Here is a 23,508-nt window from a genome sequence, read left to right on the forward strand (position 1 = left end):
TGGAAAAAAAATATTACAAATCAGCGGTTACACCAACTATAACAAAGATATTCCGGGTGGAAAATTGTCTTTTTAAAACCCACAATAGGGCTGATTGACACCAAGAAGAATGTAAAATACTAATGTAGTTCAATCTAACACGTATCATTGTCAAATACAGAATGCAACTGGGTACATAATACGATTCTTTCAGACTGACTTATATTAGGTTTTTTCATCACCTCTCTCAGCCTCATGTTAACTTTAAGTGATTTGAAGGACAACCATGTAATCAAAAATGAAGTTGTTCTTACATGTTAAGAGAATAGGTACTCTTATTTCTTATTTAATGAAATAACTGTTGATTTAAGAAGTTTTCTTGGAGTTAGCAGGAATTCTTTGGGAATAATGGAGTTAGCTGTTTTACTCATCACACAATTTGGCTAACTTATAAGTGGAATTGAACGAAAATTTTGATGTCAGACGATGCGCCGTCCTTAGAACTTTCAAACTGCATACCTAACTCAAATTCGCCCAAAAGTGGAGTTAGCAGGTTTACACTCTAAGCCGACGATATGTTTTAAAATTCCGATCCGAAATTCATGGTTTAAAAACAATATCAGAGTGGATTTTAGGAAATAAAAAAACAACATTTTGAGAGCAGCTATTATACAACAGAAACCATTACAGTAGAATGGATCGGTATGACTGTATGATTTCTGCAGTAAATGGGGTATTCGAATCAACTCATCCCAGTCGGAACTTTTGTTGCTTAGCCGAACAGAAGGACGAGGCAGTCGATAAGCTAAACTGTAGAAGCCACTTCAAGATGGAACTAGATTACCATTCAAACGCAATGCCAAATATCTAAGAACCAACTTTAACGAGATTCTGAGATTCAACAATCACTCGTGCTCGATCTTCAAAAAAGCCAACTTTGCCTTCCATTGCCTTCTTCCCCTGATGAAAACAAGAACCCAACTCAACCAACCTCACGACTGGACACCAGGCTCTGACTTTGTATATATAGAATCTAGTACTATCATGACGACCAAACAGCGAAACCAAATTAGTAAGATCTTCAGCAAAAAAATTATTTCAGCGACCTCGCGACTAGCGACTCTGCCAAAAGATCAAACTAAAAAATCAGAATTGAATTGAAACCATTCCATTCCTGAAAACTAATTTAACACTCACAGGTATGGTTTAGAATACTAAACTTGTAAATCACTAGGACATGGTGCCAGATATATTTTTGTTTTCGTGCTGCCAATAATACAAACAATTTTTAACTTTCTATCACAACCCGAATGTCGACCAAAAAAAAATTGCATTACATTTTGCATGAACTCTCACAAGCCGACTTCTCAAATGTTGGACATTAAAAATGAATAGAAACACAACTTAAACTCTTTCCCGAAACCTATATCTAAAATACAAGTCCAATAAACGAGACCAAAGTTTATCAAAAACACGAAGTGACTGCTTGTCACCTGATATCATTTTCAACATGATGTCCAGTGACAAGTGTCACTGTCCAAATCAAATTGTATGCAATCTTTTTAAAACAACCTGATTCTTCAATACAGACTCTACTAAACTTTAACTATAAATAGAGAGACTAGACATTTGATACAACATACACGTTCATTGGCGTTTCTCAATCATCATCATCATCAGACTTTGTCAAGGTTAAGTGGCATTAAAAAATAAGTCTAAAAAGGATACACCTCCAGAACTTGATTATTAAAAAAAAATAATAATAAATTGGGAACGAAAAAAAAAACAAAAGAACAACAAATAAACTTGACATAATACATTATTTGCATTTTTGTTTTCTCAGAAGAACATAAATGTGAACATGAACATCAAATTATATGCAAATTAGAAGAACGTCTCTCGTGCAACGGTTTTTATTTTGTGAATTGAATAAATCCGCACTAAATCTAGCTCAGACAGCAACCTATTTAACAGCAACTCATCTCTCATCATCGTTTCTCTCTTCGTGATGCGTTCGTGGAATTATTTTTTTTTTATTTTCAATTTTATTATTCCATTACATACATTTAGCAGAATCTAATGCATCTTAATGCTGACGGCTATGACAAGAAGTATCAATTTGAACAATTATATATCAACAGGCGAAAAGAAATCCCCGCCTTCAATCAAATAATTATGAATTTTAGACATAGTTGCGCTTACAATTAGAAGAAAAAGAGGCATAAAATAAGAGAAAAAAAAAATTACTCAAGACAGCTAATCAAACAAGAAATAAATCCGTGCAACAACATTAAGTGCAATGATGATACAAATAAAAAAAGCTGGAAAATGTACCATCAGAAGAGATGAAGGATTTAGTTTGGTTTTTGTTATTTATTTATGCTGCCTGCATGCACCGAGCATCGTACTGGTTTTTCTTTTTGTTTGTTTGCACTCTACATTTCCAATTCATCTAGTTATTCAACTTTCAACGGCACATGAGAGCTTGAAGATTCAGTTTGGCGGCACGGCACAGCACGGCCACGACCGTTCGTTGGTTCAAATCGATCGGTCGATTGGTCGCCAATAATGCAACCATTGCTAAATACTTGTAGTTTTTTCCTTAAGTGGTTGAACCTTCTTTATCTATACTGACTGTGCCTGCCTAGTAGATGCACCAGCATTTGAATATCACAAAATTCGGTCGCTCTCCATATTGGTTAACTCTTAGCGAGCCAATCTATCCAGATACATATCTATCCTCGAGGATGAGATAGTAAAGCCTTGTCGTAGTCAGATTGTCAGCTCTCTAGCTGAGCACTGAGCACGTAAGAATCCGTTTTATATAACTGGTTTTCTTCTATTATAGTTTTTTTTTTTCTTCTTCTTCTTCTTCTTTTTTGTAGATAGTTTAAAGTCAGCAATTTACCTGTGGCCCCGGTCACTGCTATCATCATTAGCTGAAGCAACACCACCAAGAGCTATTAAACCTTCTACAGAGCATGCATCGGGTACAATAGCAGTGCAAAGGAGGACTAGAATAGTTGTGTTGATGATGAATAAGTAGTGTACTGTTGGTTTGCGAGAGGAAGCAAAAAAGAACTACTCACAAAACAGAGATGACGACGACAACAACGATGTCGATGATGTCGACAAAGAGGAGTGAGTTCAAAACGAAGAAATAAAAAAAGAAATAAAATCTAAAAGAAGAAGAAGGTTGCAATTTAATCGCATGTTAAGCTCAAATATCAGAATGGGGAACTACTTACACTCTGGTGATGGTGTTCCGTTGTTTTGTTGATGCTGCTGTTACTAGACTACCTCTCGTTGCCACTTTATCTTGTTGGTTTCTGGTGCTGCTCTTGGTGCCGGTTTTATCTCTCTGTGCTGTGGTGTGTTTAGAAGAAGCATTCAGAGCATTAAGAATGCGCCGTGTCTATTCTAACAGGCTTTCTAGCTGTTCCTTCAAGTTATTCCGCAAACACAATAGACAACAAAAAAAAAAAAAAAACTACAAATATTTCCTCTTTTCAGAGTTTTTTTTTTTTATAGTAGTTTTTTGTTCCTATTAAAACTCTGTGAAGTATGTTTTCAGGCACACTATGTAGGTTTTTGTATGCGCCTCAATAATAACCACCAAGCTAGCAAGCAAGCAAAGGCACTCGTTTAATTGTGTTAATTAGTTTTGATTTAAATGCGATTTCGGTAATTGCCTCAAGAGAACTGTACTCTTGGTATTATCTTGGATAAATAATATCTGACTGACATGCAATTCAATCAATTTAACATCAAAATATGTATGTACAACAATCATCAAAAGTAAGTGCGCACGCTGTTTCTGGGTGATGCTGAACGGCTGCTGCGGGCGTTTGGTGATGTGATGTGCTGGAGTGCACTTAATAAATCCATTGGCACATCTTTTATTCCAATCACAATCTTTTAAACGAATCGTGCGTCGTCGTCGTGGTCGTGGTCGTCTGGCTGGTGGATTAATAGGAGATGGACTCATATTATACAGTCTAGTGTTGATAGTTTACTTATTCATGAAAACGATTCTTAGTTTTTGTTGTAGACAAAAAAGAGAAGCAGTTATGCGTTTAATCTTTTAGACATTTTTTTTTTAGAAAAAATGTAAACCAAGAGTTTCATTTAAGTTTTTTTTCAACGAATTCTTAAAAAAATTGTCACATATGAATGATATAAGCACACATTTTGCAACTATCAAGGTGTCAACTAATCGACAGGTGTGAAATCGTATCCTACTTGTAGATAATAAAGCCGCACGGTACAAATGCCGGCAAGATTCTTTCCTTGTATGAAAGACGTTATCCCGTTGGTATGGGAATTCCTTATGCCGATAGGAAACTAATATCTGACAGTTGAATGCTGCTCTGTGAGACTATAGAAACAACGCGTTGGTTTGAGAGATCGTTAAATTGGCCAATGACTTTCACACTTCAATTTTAGTTTTAGTACATGCTGTGACAGTCTAGCGTTCGACTAAACAACACTTTGGCAAGGCTGACAATCAATTTGGTAGATTACAACAACCTCCCCAAAACAGGATATACAACCTTTTGATTAAGTTAAGGTGTTGTCAAAAACATTCTTTGAACAGGCATTCCTTAATTTTAGGAATGTTTGTTCCTTTTCCGTGCTCTCAGATGGTTATGGTTGTCTTAGTCATTTTGCTTTCTGATAATCATTGATGACACATTGTTTTAATATTCTACCTTTTTTGTTCTTAATCAAACCACAATGATTGGAAACATAGATTTTTGTCGTATGAGTAAATTAATGGTATTTTTGGGTTGACATTGTATTCTGAACAGATGATTAATTTTGAATTTTTGATTCATTTCGTTGTGATGGTTTCCGTTGTATAAAAACTCCATTGTTAGCGGAAGCGAGAGTTTAATTTGTATTTTCAAAAATCCATATTCATATCATATTTGGGTACTTACTTAGGGTGACCAGCGCCTAAATACAATGCTTCTCCAGCCAGCTCTATCACTAGGTAGTTGCTTCAAGTTTCGAACGCGCAGCTGATTGAGCTACCCTTGCCTTTCAGACGAGGTCTTACTCTACTGCACCATCCCTCTGGGTTGGAGTCGAACACTTTCCGGGGCGGAGCATTAGTGTACTTGTACAATCCGTATGCAGTTCGCTTTTGAAGTAATGGAAGAAAGAAGAAGAAGATTGGTTTTTTAATATAAATTCTATATACTTCTGAAATCAGTAAAGTTGACTTATTTACTGAATAGAAAACAAAATTTCCGTATTGACAAGGTGTCTCACAATAATTCAAGTGATGAGTCGAATGAGCTCCACTGGGACGAAAACGCCAAATTTTTGTTTGGACTAAAGGCCGTAGAAAGCTATATTAAATCAGTAATGCAACAAAGACAAGCCTCGGATACGAACGGATTTACTGGTGATTAACTTTGTGAACGAAATAAGGACATTGAATTTCGAACCTGCACGTGGAATATTAGGTCACTTCATAGACCACCTGCAGCCGAACAATTAGCGGAAGCCAACGACTTAACTTTAGTCGTCTACCTAAATTTTCGTTCAGAAAATGACGTTGACTAAATATTTAATTCCTAACTTTTCCTGAACGTGCCCATTGTTAAGCTTAACTTTTGACCTGGCGACTAGCGGTTATAAGAGTTCTTGCTTTTACTCTTATAAATCCTAATATGAAATGTAAATTGAAAACATAATGGAAAACTAAATTGTATTGCCCTAGTTATGCAATCCAATGCTTTCCAGCCTCTGAACTAAATTACAACCATAAAAAATAATCTTAAAGTCGTAAAATTTTGAAGTGCAAGTTCAAGATTTGTTGATTCTCATTTCCCGCTGTAGGTAGTAGGTATAAATAACACATCGACATCTCTTCTTTTCTTAAGTGCAATGCAGACGTAGAGTTGTTACCCTCAGAAACCAGCTTTATATGCGCGCAATGACACGCACTTTAGGTTTTATTATTAGTTTTTTTTTCGTCTTTTTTTGTTTTTATTTTATATTTTTTTTTTGGTAAAACAAAGACAGTAAAACAAATCAACTTCCTCTCGAGTACCCAGTAGCGTTTAATGTTGAATCATAAGAACAACAGAAAAAAAGGCGCGTTGGAATTGCGATGCTCAATGAATACTAAAGAAAGAACATTTAACAAAACGCTTCTAAATTTAGACAGAAAAATATAATATACTATCTGGCGATTCATTTGAGTTTCGAGTTGAGTCGAGACGCTTGTCGTTTTAACAACAGCAGCGACGACGACGACTAAGACGCACGACGACATTGAATTACTTCAAATGGAAACAGCAACCACAAAACAACGAAACAAAATTTATAAAATGATAAAAAAAAACATACAGCTACAGACTTTGATGATTGCCTGATGATGGGATTGTGATTGGGATTGGGAGAGGTTGTTGTTTGGCACATCTACGGATGAATTCCTATCCTTTTTCTTTGCTAGCGATAAAATGAGATATTATGGTAATGAGTGCAGCTTGCCCGGTCTGTGCGATAAGCTTTTGAAGAAGATTGCTCATGCGGTCATGCCTATAATGTATGGAGCTTATCTTGATTAGGTTGCGTTGCTGCAGCCCAGAGTATGTAAAACGTCATACCCTCCCGAAGCCATTCTCACTTTATCACAATGATAATTGTAAAAATAATGGCTGTTGAATAATGATTTTTCAATGAGTCGAAAATAAAAATTTAAAAAAATAGTCGAAAGCAAAATGTAAAAGAATTTAAAAAATCTATTTAAAAATTTAACTGCCTTTTTATAGTTGTAAGATTTTTATGGGAAGGAAATATGTTAAAAATTTGCAGCAAATTGCTAGGATGAGGCCACAAAATTTCCAGATGATTTTCGATTTGTATATTGGTTGGTAATTAATACCCGTTAACAATAACTAACCATGATTTGGTACGTACGAATATATTCTAAAAAGAAAACTCTATTGGGTTCTTTCTCGCAAGTTGACCAATGGTTAGAAAAAATAAAATGCACGACTGGGTCGCACCTCGTAACCTTTGTGCAAGCGCAAATGTTTTCGTTAGGGTCACATTTTAGTACATTTCCCATTAACCGTGTGAGAAAGACACGACATTTGACTAATGGTAAGTTAATAAAATTTGGCAATGTCATACAGATAAAGAATCAAGAATTTCTATTTTAATTTTTCATGTGATAAAATATTTTTTGAGAGAAATTCAAACCTAGCACCGAGACACCCTGAGAATAAAATTCAAAACCTGTGAAATTCAGTAAAAGTGTTGCACTTGTTAAGATATTCATAAACCAAAAGAGTTTATTCAAATACCTAAGGTGTATTTTTTTTAGAGAAATTGGATGATTGCTAATGTAACACGCCTAATATTTGCAGATTTTGTTGAGATTAGTTCAATAACTAAGCGACTTACGGTGTAAGGGAATATAGGCGGCGACTCGAAGAAACAATTGAAAACATTTTCTACAGATAAGACAACCCAGATGTAACCTACCCAATTCAATGTTATAGATCCCAAATGACAGTAATATTAGACTTAAAAGATTAGATGAAGTGAACTCTCCAATTTATAATAGGAATTCCCATCCATCTTTTCCAGCTAAAAAATCTAAAATAGCTAAGAACAATACACAATCTTTTTCTTCTTCTTAACATCATAAGCCACCTATCCTGAAGGTGAACAATCAATATTATTTTCTGATTTTATGAAAGAATTAGTCAAATTATTTGATGTACCTCTTAATATCATATAGTAAAAAGTAAAAGATTTGTTGGCAAAAATATAATTTAATTAATGATCAGAATAAACCGAGTGCATTTCTCGGCTTCATTGCCACTCTTTCAATGCTTAAACTTTTTTTGAGACAACTAACAGATTTGAAAATTCTATGTACCAACTGGTACGGTTTTTTTTTGTCATTTGAAACTTAAAGTTTCAAATATTTCTCTCAACATTCTTGTTTGTAATTTTCTGAAACAAAAATTAAAATTCTTTATCAACAAACAGTTACACTACTTATTTTAGTTAGAAAGTGCTTTAGCTAAAAATAATATAAATACAAGAAAGAAAAATAAAAAAAACTCAAACAAACATACATTTCCCGCTGTTCAACTTTCTTCTTCACTGTTAACTTCAAGTTTTATGCTATTGACTCGAGCCAACAGCCAGTATCGCTGGCTGAAGATGAGAGATGGCTTATGGATGAAGAGGTGTACTCTCCAGTGGCATGGTATACTCTTGTATACTCTGATCTACTTGGAAGTGCGGATTGCAGCATGGTTGATTTTGTTGATTTTAATGGGGCAACACATTAAAATCCAACTAACGGTGATGGTACGCTTGAAATATTCACTAGGCTAAACGATACAGTTAAACCGAAAAACCAGTATCCACAGATTAATCATCGTTGCTGATGCTGCTGTTGCATTGGGCTTGTGTCCATGTGTCCGTCGTGTTTATTCGCTTAAACTGATTTTAATCCATCCACCATATAAAACTGATAATCGTAATTATTATTAAAAAAATGTATATGAATCTTTTAGGTTAGGTGTAGATGAAGTCTAGGCGCTCAAGAAGAGAGACAAAAAGACAAATGACTCTGTTAGGATGGTATCTTATCTCAAGTCACTTGGAATTGCATTATTAATTGTGTGGTATAGATCTTGTAATGGTTTTTATTGAAAAAGCCCAACGGCGCTGGTACTCTTCAGGAGTATTCTCCTTTAGATAGAGAAGAGAGATATAGATGAATGAATAACATCTTGAATATTTTCTTAGTGTTTACTGTTTACATTTCAGAAACAAGAAGCTGTTGCTCCCATGCTGTGCATTGTAATAGTAGTCAGTCATGGCATAGTCATGGGGTGCTGTTAAATAGAGAAACGCTGGTATTGGACTGGACTGTAAGATGACCATCTAAGCAAATGTTATTTTTTTCTTCCATCAGCAGCTGTGATGACAAATCAATGTTGTTGTTGTTATTTCTAGTTGTAGCTGATGGTCTCGTGTGAATTACTAGAGACATTGTATGATTGAGGTATGCCAAAGAGGCCGGTTTAGTGCGTTTGTTTACTCTCTTATCAATTGTTTACCAAGAAAATATAGTAATAAAAAACAAAATATGTAATGGAAAGGATGAACAAATAGGGAAAACGTGTTTGTTTTTGTAAACAATTGAGTTGAAGAATTTTGAATCAGTGTCGATGTTTGATTGAGTGTTTGTTTGATGTTTGCATAAAGTTTTCAAAAACTAACAAATTAATGAAAAAAGGACTTCAATTTTTAAACAGAAATGTTTTGATTTTGAAGTAAAATGATAAGGTTGCAAATGCTGTTAAAATAAACAGTCTCATTATAATCTGAATACGCAACTATATACAGGGTGTTTCTTTATTTGCCAGTTCTCATTTAAAGTTGGAATATAAAACTTGGAATTGAAAGAGTAACACGAAGATTCAAACAAACGAAATCAGCTATATTCTTCATGACTTAAGAAACGCTCATATTTTTATACTTGAATAGCATATAATTAAATTTTTAACTAAGAATATAATTCACAAAAATTTACAAAATTGAAACGAACTTTTTTTTATTTCGAACCTGCTTTTGGGTACACATTGTTTTACGTTCAAGATAAGATAAGTTTTTCTACTATTTTCATTCATAAGCCTATGCTAAAACGTAGTCTACCAACTATTACCTTTAGAGTATTATTTAAGCTTGTTTTATCTTTTAAAGCACTTTACTACTTCTAAAAATACGAATTCAGTTCTGGTAGGGTACAAAAATTAAATAATATATGGAAAAATTACCTGGATTTCTTAAGAAAAACATTTTTATTTTCTTTATTTATGAAACATTCTCCAATTTTATACCATTTTGAAAAGAGAGTTGAACACGCCAACTTTTTAAGTAACTTGTCGAAATATCGTAGTGCATTTTTTTTTTACACTACGGCTCATTGAATTAGGGTCATGTTAATTTTTTTAAATACTTAGTTTGGCAAAAAAAGTGATATTTGCTTTAAAACTGATGCAGCTGAGTTAAAATTTTTGAATGCACTTGTTATTCAAGGTTCCGTAGCAAAAGAAAAAATTGAGAAAACTTAAGATTTGTAGTCACGGCACATGAAAGACCGTCACAGGTTGACCATTTTTTCGATTGTTTTTCGAATGCCCATAACTCCCAAAATATATGGCTGCGATTTTGTTTTATTATTTTTCTGATAACAGTCACCACCTACCCTATCTACCGTTTTCGTTTCAACGTTGACTTTAAGGACACCCTGTATAATTAATTTTAATAAAATTTAAAATAAATTGAATAAAATATCGAAGAAAAAAATAACAAAAATAATAAAAAATTATTAAAATTATTTTTATTTTAAGTGGAGTGAATATAATTCAATATAAGTTCAAGTAACCTCAACTCCAAAAAATAAAAATTTTTTTTGGAGTTGAGGTCATTTCAACTTATATTGAATAAAATTGAATAAATTACCAAAAGAACAATTATTTTTAAAAACTCTGATATGATAAACGCAATTCAAAATTTGTTTTCTAAATTATATGCAGATCATAATTTTATGGTTAACTCAGTCACTGCTCTTGAAGTTTCAACTTCGAAGAATACGTTTTTGACTTATTATACTTTGCTGTTAGGCAATATAGTCTCAAGTAACAAAATTTATTTTTTTGGTTTTTGATTGAGTTAGAATAAGCCCTATATTCTCTTTAATTTCGTAAAAATATAAATCTGAAACATCTTCTGCATAAAGAAATAAACGGGTTAATACCCAAAAAACTTATCGGTTTGCATAAATTTCTCAAAATTTAATCTCATTATCTGAAAAAAGAATAAATCCCCTACCATTTCTTTATTTTCTCGGCTAAAGCAGCAGACTTTCGACTTGAAAACATAATTCATATTTAACTTAAATAATAAAAAATCGTTGGGCCTTGACAAAATTTAACTTTTTTAAACAAAAAATGCAATAATTAATAAGTGTTTAAATAATTCACACTACCCTAAGGCTTGTAAGTAAAGGTATTCACATTTTTAGACCAATCTCTCTAATTTCTAATCTTGGTAAAAATTGGTAAACAAATTGAACCTTATTGAACCATGATTTTCTCATCTTAAAAGTGATCTTATTAAATTTCACTCTCAATGTTATTGAAATTTTAATCAGCTTTTTATCAAATCGTTATCTTAGAATCAAAATTGACTCTATTTTTTTCAAATCTCCTTTCAAGTTCATTCTGTTGTTCCACAGGGTTCATTTCTGGGTCCTTTTCTCTACAACATTTCATTCACGCATTTCCCTCTTCGATAAAAATGACAAATATTTAAACTTTTCGCTCTAAAATGACAAAAACTGTAGCAACTGGTTTATATAATTTTCAAATCTGTTGGTTTTTCCAAAACAAAGTAAAAAAAAAATAATTTCTAATTTTAAATTTTGCAATCATTTCTGATTTTTTTTTCTTTTTCTCTTTTATTTCAGAGCTGTGACCGGCAATCTTCTAGTGGAAACTTTTAATTCTTATTGAAAAGTAATAAATCAAGAGAACAGCGAGTGACACATACAAAAAACAAAACAGGAAAAACAAAAAATTAAAAAAATAAACAAAGACAATGAACGGCACTGGGTATGAACTAAATGGATCCAATGGCGATATTATTGCACAAAACCAACAAAAAGGTTGGTGGACTATTGGTCTGATTAATGGCCAGCACAAGTACATGACAGCTGAGACATTTGGCTTTAAATTGAATGCAAATGGAGCTAGTCTTAAGAAGAAACAATTATGGACATTGGAGCCCTCCAATACTGGAGAAAGTACGTATCTCTAAAACAAAAAAATTGTAAAATTGTTATAGCTTATGATTGTAGAGGTAAACCTTCTCTCTTGTAGTTATCTCTTTTAACAATTTTAAGACTTGAGGCACCTTTTTTTTTATTATTAGAAAGAAAACTCCTCCTTAGAGTCACGATTTTCTTGAAATTGTGCAGCATTTCCCAACTTTTTCTCTCGAAGTTATATCTACTAGCTCTACTGCATCATCTGAAATCTCAGTCTTGAGTCTTTGAACTTCTATTATGATGTTGATGATAAAAGTAAATTGCCCAATCAGTGTAAATGATTATTAGACAGTTTGTGCTGTTTGCTGCGGGCGGGTAATGAAAATAATTTCCAACTAAATTGCATGACAAAAGACACTATGAGACTGTGACTAGGTCAGTCTCAGCCTCAGAAGAATATAAAAAGTAATCGATTTTATGAAGATATAGGTACTCTGGGGTACTTTTTGTTTTTGTCGCATTTTTTTCATCTTTTTTCATCTCATGGATGCTGGCTGGCTGACTGGTGCATGTATTGTATTCGAAAAGGCGAATGACCCATGTTGTCTGGGAGTAGTGAATTGTGATGGCAAAGTTGAACGGTTTTTCTTTCTCCTTTTTTTGTTTTTATTTCTTGTATTTTTTTGTTCATATTGTATATTGATTAACCATCACATCAATTTCCTCTTCTCTTAGATCTATCGGAGTTCTTAAATGATAGATTGGAACATTAATCACTACTCTTGACGTATATATTAATAGTCGTTTTGTTTTTCCTTTTACTTATTCTGATATTGCTACTGTGTGTTTTTTGGTTCGATGGAGATAGAGTTTTTTTTTTTTAAATAGTTTTGCATTTTGAAAGTTAAACGATTGTTTTAAAAACAGATTATTATGGTAAATAAATTGTAATTTGCAAAAATTTGAAAGCTTTTCTTTTGTTGATTTAGGTAATTATGGAAAAGGTGCAATTTATCTATTTTGAAGCTATTAATTACACACGTAGAATTTTCAATAAGGTTAATGTGAGGATACTTATTTTTTGCACTTCTGGAAGTACCAAATGCAAATTAAAGCAAATCTGTTGTTTTCTAAGAACGTAGTTTTGTATTGCTTACATTGTTTGGTTTCTTTTTTTGGCGTAAAGAAAAACAAAATGAAAGAATAGGTATGTTTTATTTTCTAGCTGATGCTTGAGAAATTCTGACCAGAGGGTCGATTTCCGTTCTGTGATATTTTGAAATGAAGAAAATTTCACAGCTTCACAATAAATTCGATTCTTGATTTGTGAAAAAATGAAAATAAATGTCTAAATCTTTTCACATGATAAATTATTTATCACAACCGAATTTTATTCCATTTCATAAGTCAGTATTGTAAGCAAAGTTTGAGAGAACAATGGCTTTAGTTACGGAAGTACTCTATGTCGTTTGCAAGTTGCAACTACCCAGACTTAAATGCTTTTACAGTTTTTACTGTTATGTAAGTTAAGTTCTGACTCTTTGCTTACAACAATTGGAAACTGAAACTTTTGAGAATTGCCTTGCAACGCGTTTTGAGTGTGAACACTCGCGAGATAATTTTGAGTCGAGTGCCAGAGGAAAGTTGAAGACAAGAATTAAATTACAGTTTTGAGTTTTTCAATTGAAGAATCTCCAATAACCAAGTCTTCACCATTTTCAATAGCACTCAAAGCGTTGAAATTAATGAAGTTTTCACATTAAGTTCTTGTTCAGTATTGATAGCATTAGTTGGGTTGATTAACGGAGCTATGGGGCATATTCCTAGTCTTTGATCCAGACTAAAGGGTCTTCATAGGTCAAATACTTAGCTGACTGACAACTTCATATTCGAAACAAGAGCATCTTGACTGTAGCGAGATGATTTTAAGTTGAATAAGATATGAAGAAAGAAATAAAGGCACTATTTTGGTGAACCAATTTTTTATTTAGATTTATTAATATTTGTTTCCATTAAAATTTTGATAAAAAGGTAAATTTAGGATTAACAATTCTTCTCCAAGTTCGTCCCGAGTCTAAGATTTGATATTCTTCGTCATGGCCTCGACTTCTCAACTTTCTTTATTTTTTTCTGGGAACACATATTTGACCTTTATGCTTCAAAACAAAGCTTTGGTTTTGATAATATTGGTTTTTCTTTGCACGAACGCTTTTTATTTTTAATAACACTGGTCAACAAGGTTTTTGCCACAACAACCAAAATATACTTTTCTAGTAGTTTTTGATGTGCTGAACTCGAATTATTATTGGCCTCCGTTTTTGAAATATTACCGTTAAAAACTGTCAGAAACAACACAGGCCAACCAAATTAAACTTTTTTTGCCACAAGAACCAAAATATACTTTTCTGAAGGTTTTTGGGTTGCTGAACTCGAATCCGCAATCACAAAAATTCTGTTTGCCTTCGTTCTTGAAATATTACCGTTATAAAATGCAAAAAAAGGTTTTTTTTTATAACGGTAATATTTCAAGAACGGAGGCTAATAGAGTGTAATTTATTGACAGATAATTAAAAAATAATTAAAAACTCACAAAAAAACAAAAATTAGAAAGTCAAAACTGAAACTAAAGTGACAGAATTTCTCAAACTGATAATTTATTACCACAACCCAATATTCTTGTGAAAAATAATAAATAAATAAAAACACAATTAAAAAAAAAAATAAACAATCTCAACTACACCCGGATTCTAACCTAGGCCGGTAGAGTAAAAGGCAACCGCCTTTTGTTTATTAAGAAAACTTTTGTTCATATAAGCTATTTTGCTCAAAAATGAAAGTTTTTTTTCATTTAGTACTTTTTAGTACACATCTTATCACATTGAGTTTGAGAATCGCATAAGGGGTGCCTGTGAAATGATATTATTTTTATCACTTCACAGCTTCACAGATCGGGAATTGACCCCCAGGCTTGTTTAAATTTTTCAGTGACAGATAAAATCTCAGACGAAAGACTTGATCTCATTCCTCAATGCAACAAAGTGGATTAATTACAGCCTCTGGGTACTGGGCTGCTCTCCCTATGTGCTGCTACTGCGAGGTAACTGGCTTTGAAATACGGTGAACGACAAGTTATCCGGAGACATGCCACCACTAATTCTATAACTCTATTTATCACTCATAGGTTTTATTAGTTTGGTATCAAAAAAGAGCATTCTGCGCTAATTAATTTGCTTATGATCGCCATCTCTTCCAACCTGCCTACCTATGACCCATTCAAAAATAAATAATCAAAAAGTTTCAAAAAAGGCAGTGATGCTGCCTCTATAATCAATGGTTTTCAATGAACTTGTGTTTGTTACCACCAAGTTCTTATGTTGGAGTTGTAGGTATTTCATTGGGATCAACCCGATAATCAGACTCTTTTAGTGGTGCTTAGTCGCTTTATGTTCAATTAATTTGAAAAACTTCAACTTTCCACATCCAAGCAAGGAATGTACGTATCGCATTTTTATGAAAATCGATTAAGAATTGACTGAAAAAGATTTTAACACATGAAGAAATTTTAACATTTGGGTACAAAACTAACAGATAAGTTTTGTTCAATTATGTGATAGTTTGGTATGAAATTTCTGCATTTCTTTATTGAGTTGAAATCGTTTGAAATTTTTTCTCAATTAATTCTAAACCGATTTTTATAAAAAATATCTTTTTTTTTATTGAAAATAATAATTATTTTCGAATATATTTCAAATAGAATGTTGTGTTTAAAACATATGCTTAAAATGATGGCTAAGTTGGGTAAACGACAAAAAATAGAATTTTTGAAATTGTTCATCTTATACAGTCTAGGTAGTTTAAATAAACCACATGTTTTATGATTTTTTTCTTCAAAAAATAAAATTTTAAATTGGTGAAAATTTGACAAAGCTGTTTTTTAAGTATATACAGTGGGGGTATTATCTTTACGGATAGTGAGGGTTTTAAAATGTCATAGCATTACTAAAAATAAATTGAGTTCAATTTATTTTCTTATAACCTACTCTGGGATTAGTCAACCGATTTTTATGGACTTGAAAAACAAAAAAAAATCATTTTATTTAAACCCGTGACTTGATTTTTTTTATAAATTTTGTTCTTAAGTGTTTATTACTAACACTGTGTAGCAATAAAAAAATAACGTATTTATGTCGCACTGATTCTAACAGTCCAAACAGATTTTTGAACCTTCAGCCATTGCATTTTAACATTTTGAGGGTTTTGATAGTAATGGTGGTTCTATACAATATATTTCGCTTACATATCTGTAAAATAATATACCTTCATTTTATCTTAAGGTTAACTCAAACAAATTCGGGATAAAAATTGCCCCTGAGTTAACCCTGACAACACTGACACACACTAAGTCTTGGATAAGTTTTGCTCAAATGAATTTGATAATATACTAAACAATTCAAAGGCATTTTAAAATCTCAGTTTTCAGTATTTAGTCTCTTTCCTATATTTCTTCCTTAAAGTCCTTGTTATTTAAAAGTTTCTAACTTGGCTATTTTGTCACTATTAATCAGTCTTATTCTGTTATACGATTCCATACAATATTTTGGTTCACGTGAAAAGTTCATTAATTTTTTTTTAGAAATTACTTTAATTAATATTAAACTGACATATCTTACAAAACTTCAACTGACAAAACCCACAGTCCATCAAGCAGTATAATCAGTTAATAAGTTACATACATCAGCCTACAAATATCTAAGCAATCAAGCTATAAATCATACGACTTAACATTTTTGCCATCATTAATCCTTTGTCCTTTTTTGTAGACAATTTAAAGCAATTCAACACACAATTACGTCAAGCTAAAGTGTCGTATATTCCTTGAAACATTATAATTGATGATAATCCACTAAGAAAACTATCAAAAGAGTTTTCCTAATCTTAATGCATCTCAACTTTCAGACCATTTTTCATGACAATCCCATTCATTAACAATGTTCCGTCTCCCGTGTGTCTTGTCTAAATGTTGTCTTCCTAAACTGCCACAAGTACTAGTCTCTCATTAATTTTATTCCTATCAGCAAGCGTGCTGCTCCAATAATAATAATAATAATTATGCTCTTGTTTGATTCAACAAGAAAAACTATAAATTCACAGCAAAATGTAAATGATCCTTTGCATCTCTCAATCTGTCCATCTGTCCTGCTTTGTTATAAATCGCAATTGGATTTTTTATTGCATTGAATCCGAATAAGATTCGAATCTTGACATGGATCGTTTCAATTAAACGACTCATCGAACAGGAAGTTTATTTTTATTCGAAAAAAAGTAGTTTCTTCGATCGCATGACAGTGACATTCTTCGTCGTCGACTATAATCCCACCAGGGAATCCACAATCCCATCAACAACTATAGTCTTTTTACTTATGAAGTGCCAATTAAAGTGCATGCATTAATTCCTTTTCCCGCTGAGAACAATCTCATCTCATTTTCTGCTCTACTATATCTATTCTCTTCTCTTACTCTATTCACACAGGTATTATCTACCTTCGATCTCATCTCAATAAATATCTCTCGGTGGATACATTTGGCAATGTGCTTTGCGAGTCTGACGAACGCGATGCTGGAAGTCGATTTCAAATTAGTATAAGCGAGGATAATACCGGCAGATGGGCACTGAAAAATGAGTCGCGCGGCTACTTCTTAGGTGGCACCCCAGACAAGCTCGTGTGCACAGCAAAGACTCCGTCCAATGGTGAATTCTGGACAGTGCATTTGGCGGCCAGACCTCAGGTGAATCTCCGTTCGATTGGAAGGAAACGGTTCGCACACTTGTCCGAGACACAAGATGAGATCCATGTGGACGCAAACATTCCATGGGGTGAGGATACTCTGTTCACCTTGGAGTTCCGTGCCGACGAGGGGGGTCGTTATGCACTACACACATGCAACAACAAGTGCGTTTGCTTTTGTGCCAAAGTAATTCTTGGTAAATAATGGATTCTCTTATTATGTTTTCTCATAGGTATTTGAATGCCAACGGAAAACTCCAGGTGCAATGCAACGAAGATTGTTTATTTAGTGCCGAGTACCATGGAGGACATTTGGCTCTTCGAGATAGGTAAATATCATTGAGATTTGCATTGAAAAGATTCAATAATGGTTTTTCTTTTATGTAGACAAAGTCAATATCTTTCACCAATTGGTTCGAAGGCCGTATTAAAGTCTCGCTCATCGACTGTTACCCGCGATGAATTGTTCTCGTTGGAGGATTCACTGCCACAGGCATCATTTATTGCCGGATTGAATACACGTTATGTTTCTGTGAAACAAGGTGTCGATGTGACTGCTAATCAGGATGAAGTTGGTGAAAATGAGACATTCCAATTGGAATTTGATTGGTCTGCACACCGTTGGGCATTGCGCACAACACAAGATCGATACTGGTGTTTATCGACTGGTGGTGGAATTCAAGCTACCGGCAATAGACGATGTGCTGATGCACTGTTTGAGTTGATTTGGCATGGTGATGGATCTCTTTCGTTTAGAGCAAATAATGGAAAGTTTTTGGCAACAAAACGTTCCGGGCATTTATTTGCAACCTCAGAGGCAATTGAGGAAATTACGAAATTCTATTTTTATCTTATTAACAGGTAAATAAATGTTATTTTTTTTTATTATAAAATTACTAAAGTCATGATTAGACGGTCAACCAAAATGGGTAACATCTTGACTCTAGGAAAAATTACGTAAAAATCTGTCCCAAGGGTGTCATGTCAGGATGACGTCCACAAAAAATGCTGTCAATGCATCGAAATTACCGATGAGACTTGCGTTGATAAACTGCTTTGGGTTTTGATGTTAATAATCCAATGCCTTTACGAAAGTTAAGATGGTGTATTTGTTGACGTCGGAGAGTCAAGGCGTTGACCAATTTCATTGAACGACTAGTTTAACGAGTAATTAATTCTTGCACCGGAAAATCATTAATGTAGCTTGTCACTTGTTTGATATTAGTCGTGTTCTTTTGGCAAAGTTATCCACAGTAAGATTTCTAAAATATCAACACTGAACAAAAATTTATATGCACGTACCAAGAGAAAGAAAAACCTAAACTTATATATTTCGTCAAAATTCTATCCGCAGCTTGGTTAAGCTTCAATTCCTATCGGCAGCTGCGTGTTGTATTTGTAATGCATGTAAACGTCAACTGCGGGTAGCAATGCCAAAAAAACACAGCTATTAAGAAGAGTAAGGTGTAGACCTAATTAGTACCCGGTGGCGTTATGATTAGTGTGATGAATTGACATGACGGGGTTCCTGGGGCTTAATTCAAATTATATCACTTTAAATTCATCGGGGTACTGCCAATTGCGAAGAATTCATAAATTCGGGCAATCTTGAAGATTTGAACTAAATTCTAAATGCATTTGAGGCCAATTTCTTAACAAATGCTCATACCAGTACTAGTCCTAAAGTTTGAAATCACATTGAATCGGTCAATTCAGAAACGACTTAAGTCCAGCAGTTAACTGATGCACTTAAATCGTTTTTGAACTGACCGATTCAATTGGTATCACTTAATTTCTTCACACAAGTACGAAGCCGTTGGTACCGAGTATTATTATGAACTCAATATTAGTTAGGACCCAAAAATCGATAGACTTGAATCAAAGCAATGGATTTCATTCTTTTAAGAGATATTGTAAATTGGTCAGTTCCTTGAAAAGGAGGTTCAAGTTTTGCATAGAAGTCCAACATCTTTCTTCCAACTTCAAACAAGAATTGCCTTTGCAAGAAGACAAATTGTAAAATGATACTTTAGGTGACATGCAAGGTAACAACCAGATTGATTGATTGATTGATATTTAGGATGTAAGATGCACTGCGACCTATAAGATCTATTGTAATTTATATGAGTTAGTTGCTCATTTTATAGCTCCTCCTCTAACCTAATTCCTTTCAGGAAATTGAGTATTTGGGGTATTTTCATAGAGCGACCCAGGTGTTTGAATCTTTGGTGTATAAGTGCATTGCAACTAAACAGAATATGATCTGGTGTTTCTTTTTTTTCGCTACAGAATCTACATGTTGTAACAACCAGTGAAAAGGGTATCACTTAGGACTCGGCTAAAATTTAAAATATCCCAATATCGTTTTTGGTTGATTTATTCTGATTCTTAGGCTTTGTTAATTCTTAGTTGTCAGCATAAAATGTATAGAATTTTTATTTCTCGCCGGCTTTTTTAATTTTCATAAAATTTTCTTTCAATTTTCTCAGTGGTCTTTTCAATTATTTCCTTCTTGTTTTCTATTTTTTAAATTACCACACTTTTAAATTATAAAATTTGATTACATTTAAAAAAAGAATAGTTTTTAACTTCAAGAATTCTCCAAATAACAGACCAGTTTTATACGTACATACATTATGTATAAATAATGTCGTTTTCGATTGGCTCTCCAGAAGCGTCCGAAATCATTCAGAAACCTTCTGAAAGTGTTTTATTCGCACGAACATGACAGAAAGAACACTTCTAAGAATTAAAGTTCTCTTCTTGATTTCAAGACAGAATTGACTCAAAATCACTAATAAAATTAAACATCAAACCAAATTTCCTAGTAGAAAAGCAAAATATTTGTATTTGATGAATCCGTAACAAAAGTGTGAAAACAAAAAGTATTCACGACTTTTAGTATTAGGTAGGAAAGTATGAAACAATAAATGTATTCAAGGAAAAAAGTATGCGCGACAAAAGTTCGAAAAATGGAAAACTATTATTTTGACCGGGTTTTGAGCTGGCAACAATTACAAAGAGAAAAGAGAATTTGCGAAAACAAAATTGGCGGTGGACAATTCTGATTGGTCAAGAAGGAAGAAATAGACGAATTTATTGTTAGATAGGGCTGGGGTCTCAGGAAAAAAGAGAGTATACAGAAATATTTATTCATAAGGATAGGAGGTCTAAATTTAATTTTCAGTCTCGCAGGTCGCAGCTGCGATGAGCAAGGCAAGAACAAAAGTGTGAATAAATAGACGAATTTATTGATAGGGCTGGGGTCTCAGAAAAAAAGAGAGTATACCTACAGAAATATTTATTCATAAGGATAGGAGGTCTAAATTTAATTTTCAGTCTCGCAGGTCGCAGCTGCGATGAGCGAGGCAAGAACAAAAGTGTGAATAAATAGACGAATTTATTGTTAGATAGGGCTGGGGTCTCAGAAAAAAAGAGAGTATACCTACAGAAATATTTATTCATAAGGATAGGAGGTCTAAATTTAATTTTCAGTCTCGCAGCTGCGATGAGCGAGGCAAGAACCAAAGTGTGAATAAATAGATGAATTTATTGTTAGATAGGGCTGGGGTCTCAGAAAAAAAGAGAGTATGCCTACAGAAATATTTATTCATAAGGATAGGAGGTATAAATTTAATTTTCAGTCTCGCAGGTCGCAGCTGCGATGAGCGAGGCAAGAACAAAAGTGTGAAAACAAAAAGTATTCTGGACTTTTATAAGGTAGGAAAGTATGAACAGATAAAAGTATTCAAGGAAAAAAGTATGCGCGACAAAAGTTCGAAAATTGAAAATTATTATTTTGACTGGCAAAAGTTACAAAGAGAAATGAGAATTTGCGAAAACAAATGTGGCGATGGACAATTCTGATTGGTCAAGAAAGAATTAATAGACGAATTTATTGTTAAATAGGGCTGGGGTCTCAGAAAAAAAGAGAGTATACAAAAATATTTATTCATTTAATTTTCAGTCCCGCAGCTGCGATGAGGGAGGCAAGATTAAGAGTGCGCTCGATTATTTTTTTTTAATTAATGAGAGTGGAGTATTTGTATGGAAGGTGGACGTCCCGCGGCCAATATATTGTTATAGGCCAGTCATTATGTCGTAAAAAACGGCTTATAAATGCAAAATGACCGAGAAAGCTAAATTTTGGATATGTTGTAGGGGATGCTTAAAAAAGCTTAACTTGAAGTTTTCGACCAAGATTTCCTATGAGCTTTTTCCGCCACTTTGAAAAAAAGGATAAAATTTGTTTTTTGACAATAACTCGGCTATCTGACGAGATACGAAGATACCCCTTTCTACCAACTAGTTTGTGGGCAATTTATTTTTTCCCTTTCATTTATCCATTTATCCTAAATTTTCCAACCAGCCATATGCTGCTAATAATTTTTTTATTTTCAAAAGTTATTGACACTGATCTAATTGCAATTTTGATAAACTAAATAATATAGAGATTGAAACAAATTACAAAATGCACACTCAACACAAAAAGCCGGTATATGTACTTACAAAATTTGGGTTAATAAAATTGGGGTTAAAAGAAACCATTACTATTTTCTTCTCATTATTTATTAAATAAATACATACATATGTATGCATGTGTTAATGATATAATAATATAAACATTAAAAAAAACATGAATGATTGTTTTTTTTACAACCGAACGAGCGGCTTTCTTGGCGGTGGGCGCGGACTTAACGACCTTGCGGCCAGCTGGAAGTCGTAATTTTTGTCCAAAAAAAAAACTAAAAATACAAAATTGTAGGTCTGAGTATGGTCTACAAATTTTATGTTAATAATTTTTTCGATATTCATCACACAAAAATAGATAATGTCAAAAAAACAAATGGCATGTCCCAAATTTTTGACTTTTTTAATCGATATCTCGAAAACGGTTCATGATACGCAAAAAATATGTATCCATGAATTGTAGAACATGGTAAAAGCTACAAAAAAGCTTATTGTAAAATTTTCGTATCTCGTCGGATAGCCAAGTTATTGTCAAAAAACCAATTTTATCCTTTTTTTCAAAGTGGCGGAAAAAGCTCATAGGAAATCTTGGTCGAAAACTTCAAGTTAAGCTTTTTTAAGCATCCACTACAACATATCCAAAATTTAGCTTTCTCGGTCATTTTGCATTTCTAAGCCGTTTTTTACGACATAATGACTGGCCTATAACAATATATTGGCCGCGGGACGTCCACCTTCCATACAAAAACTCCACTCTCCCTAATTAAAAAAAAATAATCGAGCGCACTCTTAATCTTGCCTCCCTCATCGCAGCTGCGGGACTGAAAATTAAATGAATAAATATTTTTGTATACTCTCTTTTTTTCTGAGACCCCAGCCCTATTTAACAATAAATTCGTCTATTTATTCTTTCTTGACCAATCAGAATTGTCCATCGCCACATTTGTTTTCGCAAATTCTCATTTCTCTTTTTAACTTTTGCCAGTCAAAATAATAATTTTCAATTTTCGAACTTTTGTCGCGCATACTTTTTTCCTTGAATACTTTTATCTGTTCATACTTTCCTACCTTATAAAAGTCCAGAATACTTTTTGTTTTCACACTTTTGTTCTTGCCTCGCTCATCGCAGCTGCGACCTGCGAGACTGAAAATTAAATTTATACCTCCTATCCTTATGAATAAATATTTCTGTAGGTAAACTCTCTTTTTTTCTGAGACCCCAGCCCTATCTAACAATAAATTCATCTATTTATTCACACTTTGGTTCTTGCCTCGCTCATCGCAGCTGCGAGACTGAAAATTAAATTAAGACCTCCTATCCTTATGAATAAATATTTCTGTAGGTATACTCTCTTTTTTTCTGAGACCCCAGCCCTATCTAACAATAAATTCATCTATTTATTCACACTTTTGTTCTTGCCTCGCTCATCGCAGCTGCGACCTGCGAGACTGAAA

General features: G+C 33.4%; 1 protein-coding gene across 2 annotated transcripts in view; it reads left to right on the top strand.

The window, feature by feature from the left end:
- The window catches only part of LOC129908695 (protein singed), a 39,346-nt gene that overhangs the window by 12,552 nt on the left and 3,286 nt on the right, over window positions 1-23,508 (top strand). The window contains exons 1-5 of one of the 2 annotated variants that reach the window (XM_055985393.1): window positions 11,234-11,421; window positions 11,498-11,833; window positions 17,328-17,748; window positions 17,817-17,912; window positions 17,971-18,444. In XM_055985393.1, the coding sequence (XP_055841368.1) occupies window positions 11,629-11,833; window positions 17,328-17,748; window positions 17,817-17,912; window positions 17,971-18,444 (1,196 nt within the window). In that variant the 5' untranslated portion in view covers window positions 11,234-11,421; window positions 11,498-11,628. Of the gene's footprint in view, window positions 1-11,233; window positions 11,422-11,497; window positions 11,834-17,327; window positions 17,749-17,816; window positions 17,913-17,970; window positions 18,445-23,508 lie in introns of those variants that run through there. The other variant, XM_055985392.1, reaches the window with a different exon arrangement.

The sequence above is a fragment of the Episyrphus balteatus genome, chromosome 2 (genome assembly GCF_945859705.1).
Source record: "Episyrphus balteatus chromosome 2, idEpiBalt1.1, whole genome shotgun sequence".
Classification (NCBI taxonomy): Eukaryota; Metazoa; Arthropoda; class Insecta; order Diptera; family Syrphidae; genus Episyrphus; species Episyrphus balteatus.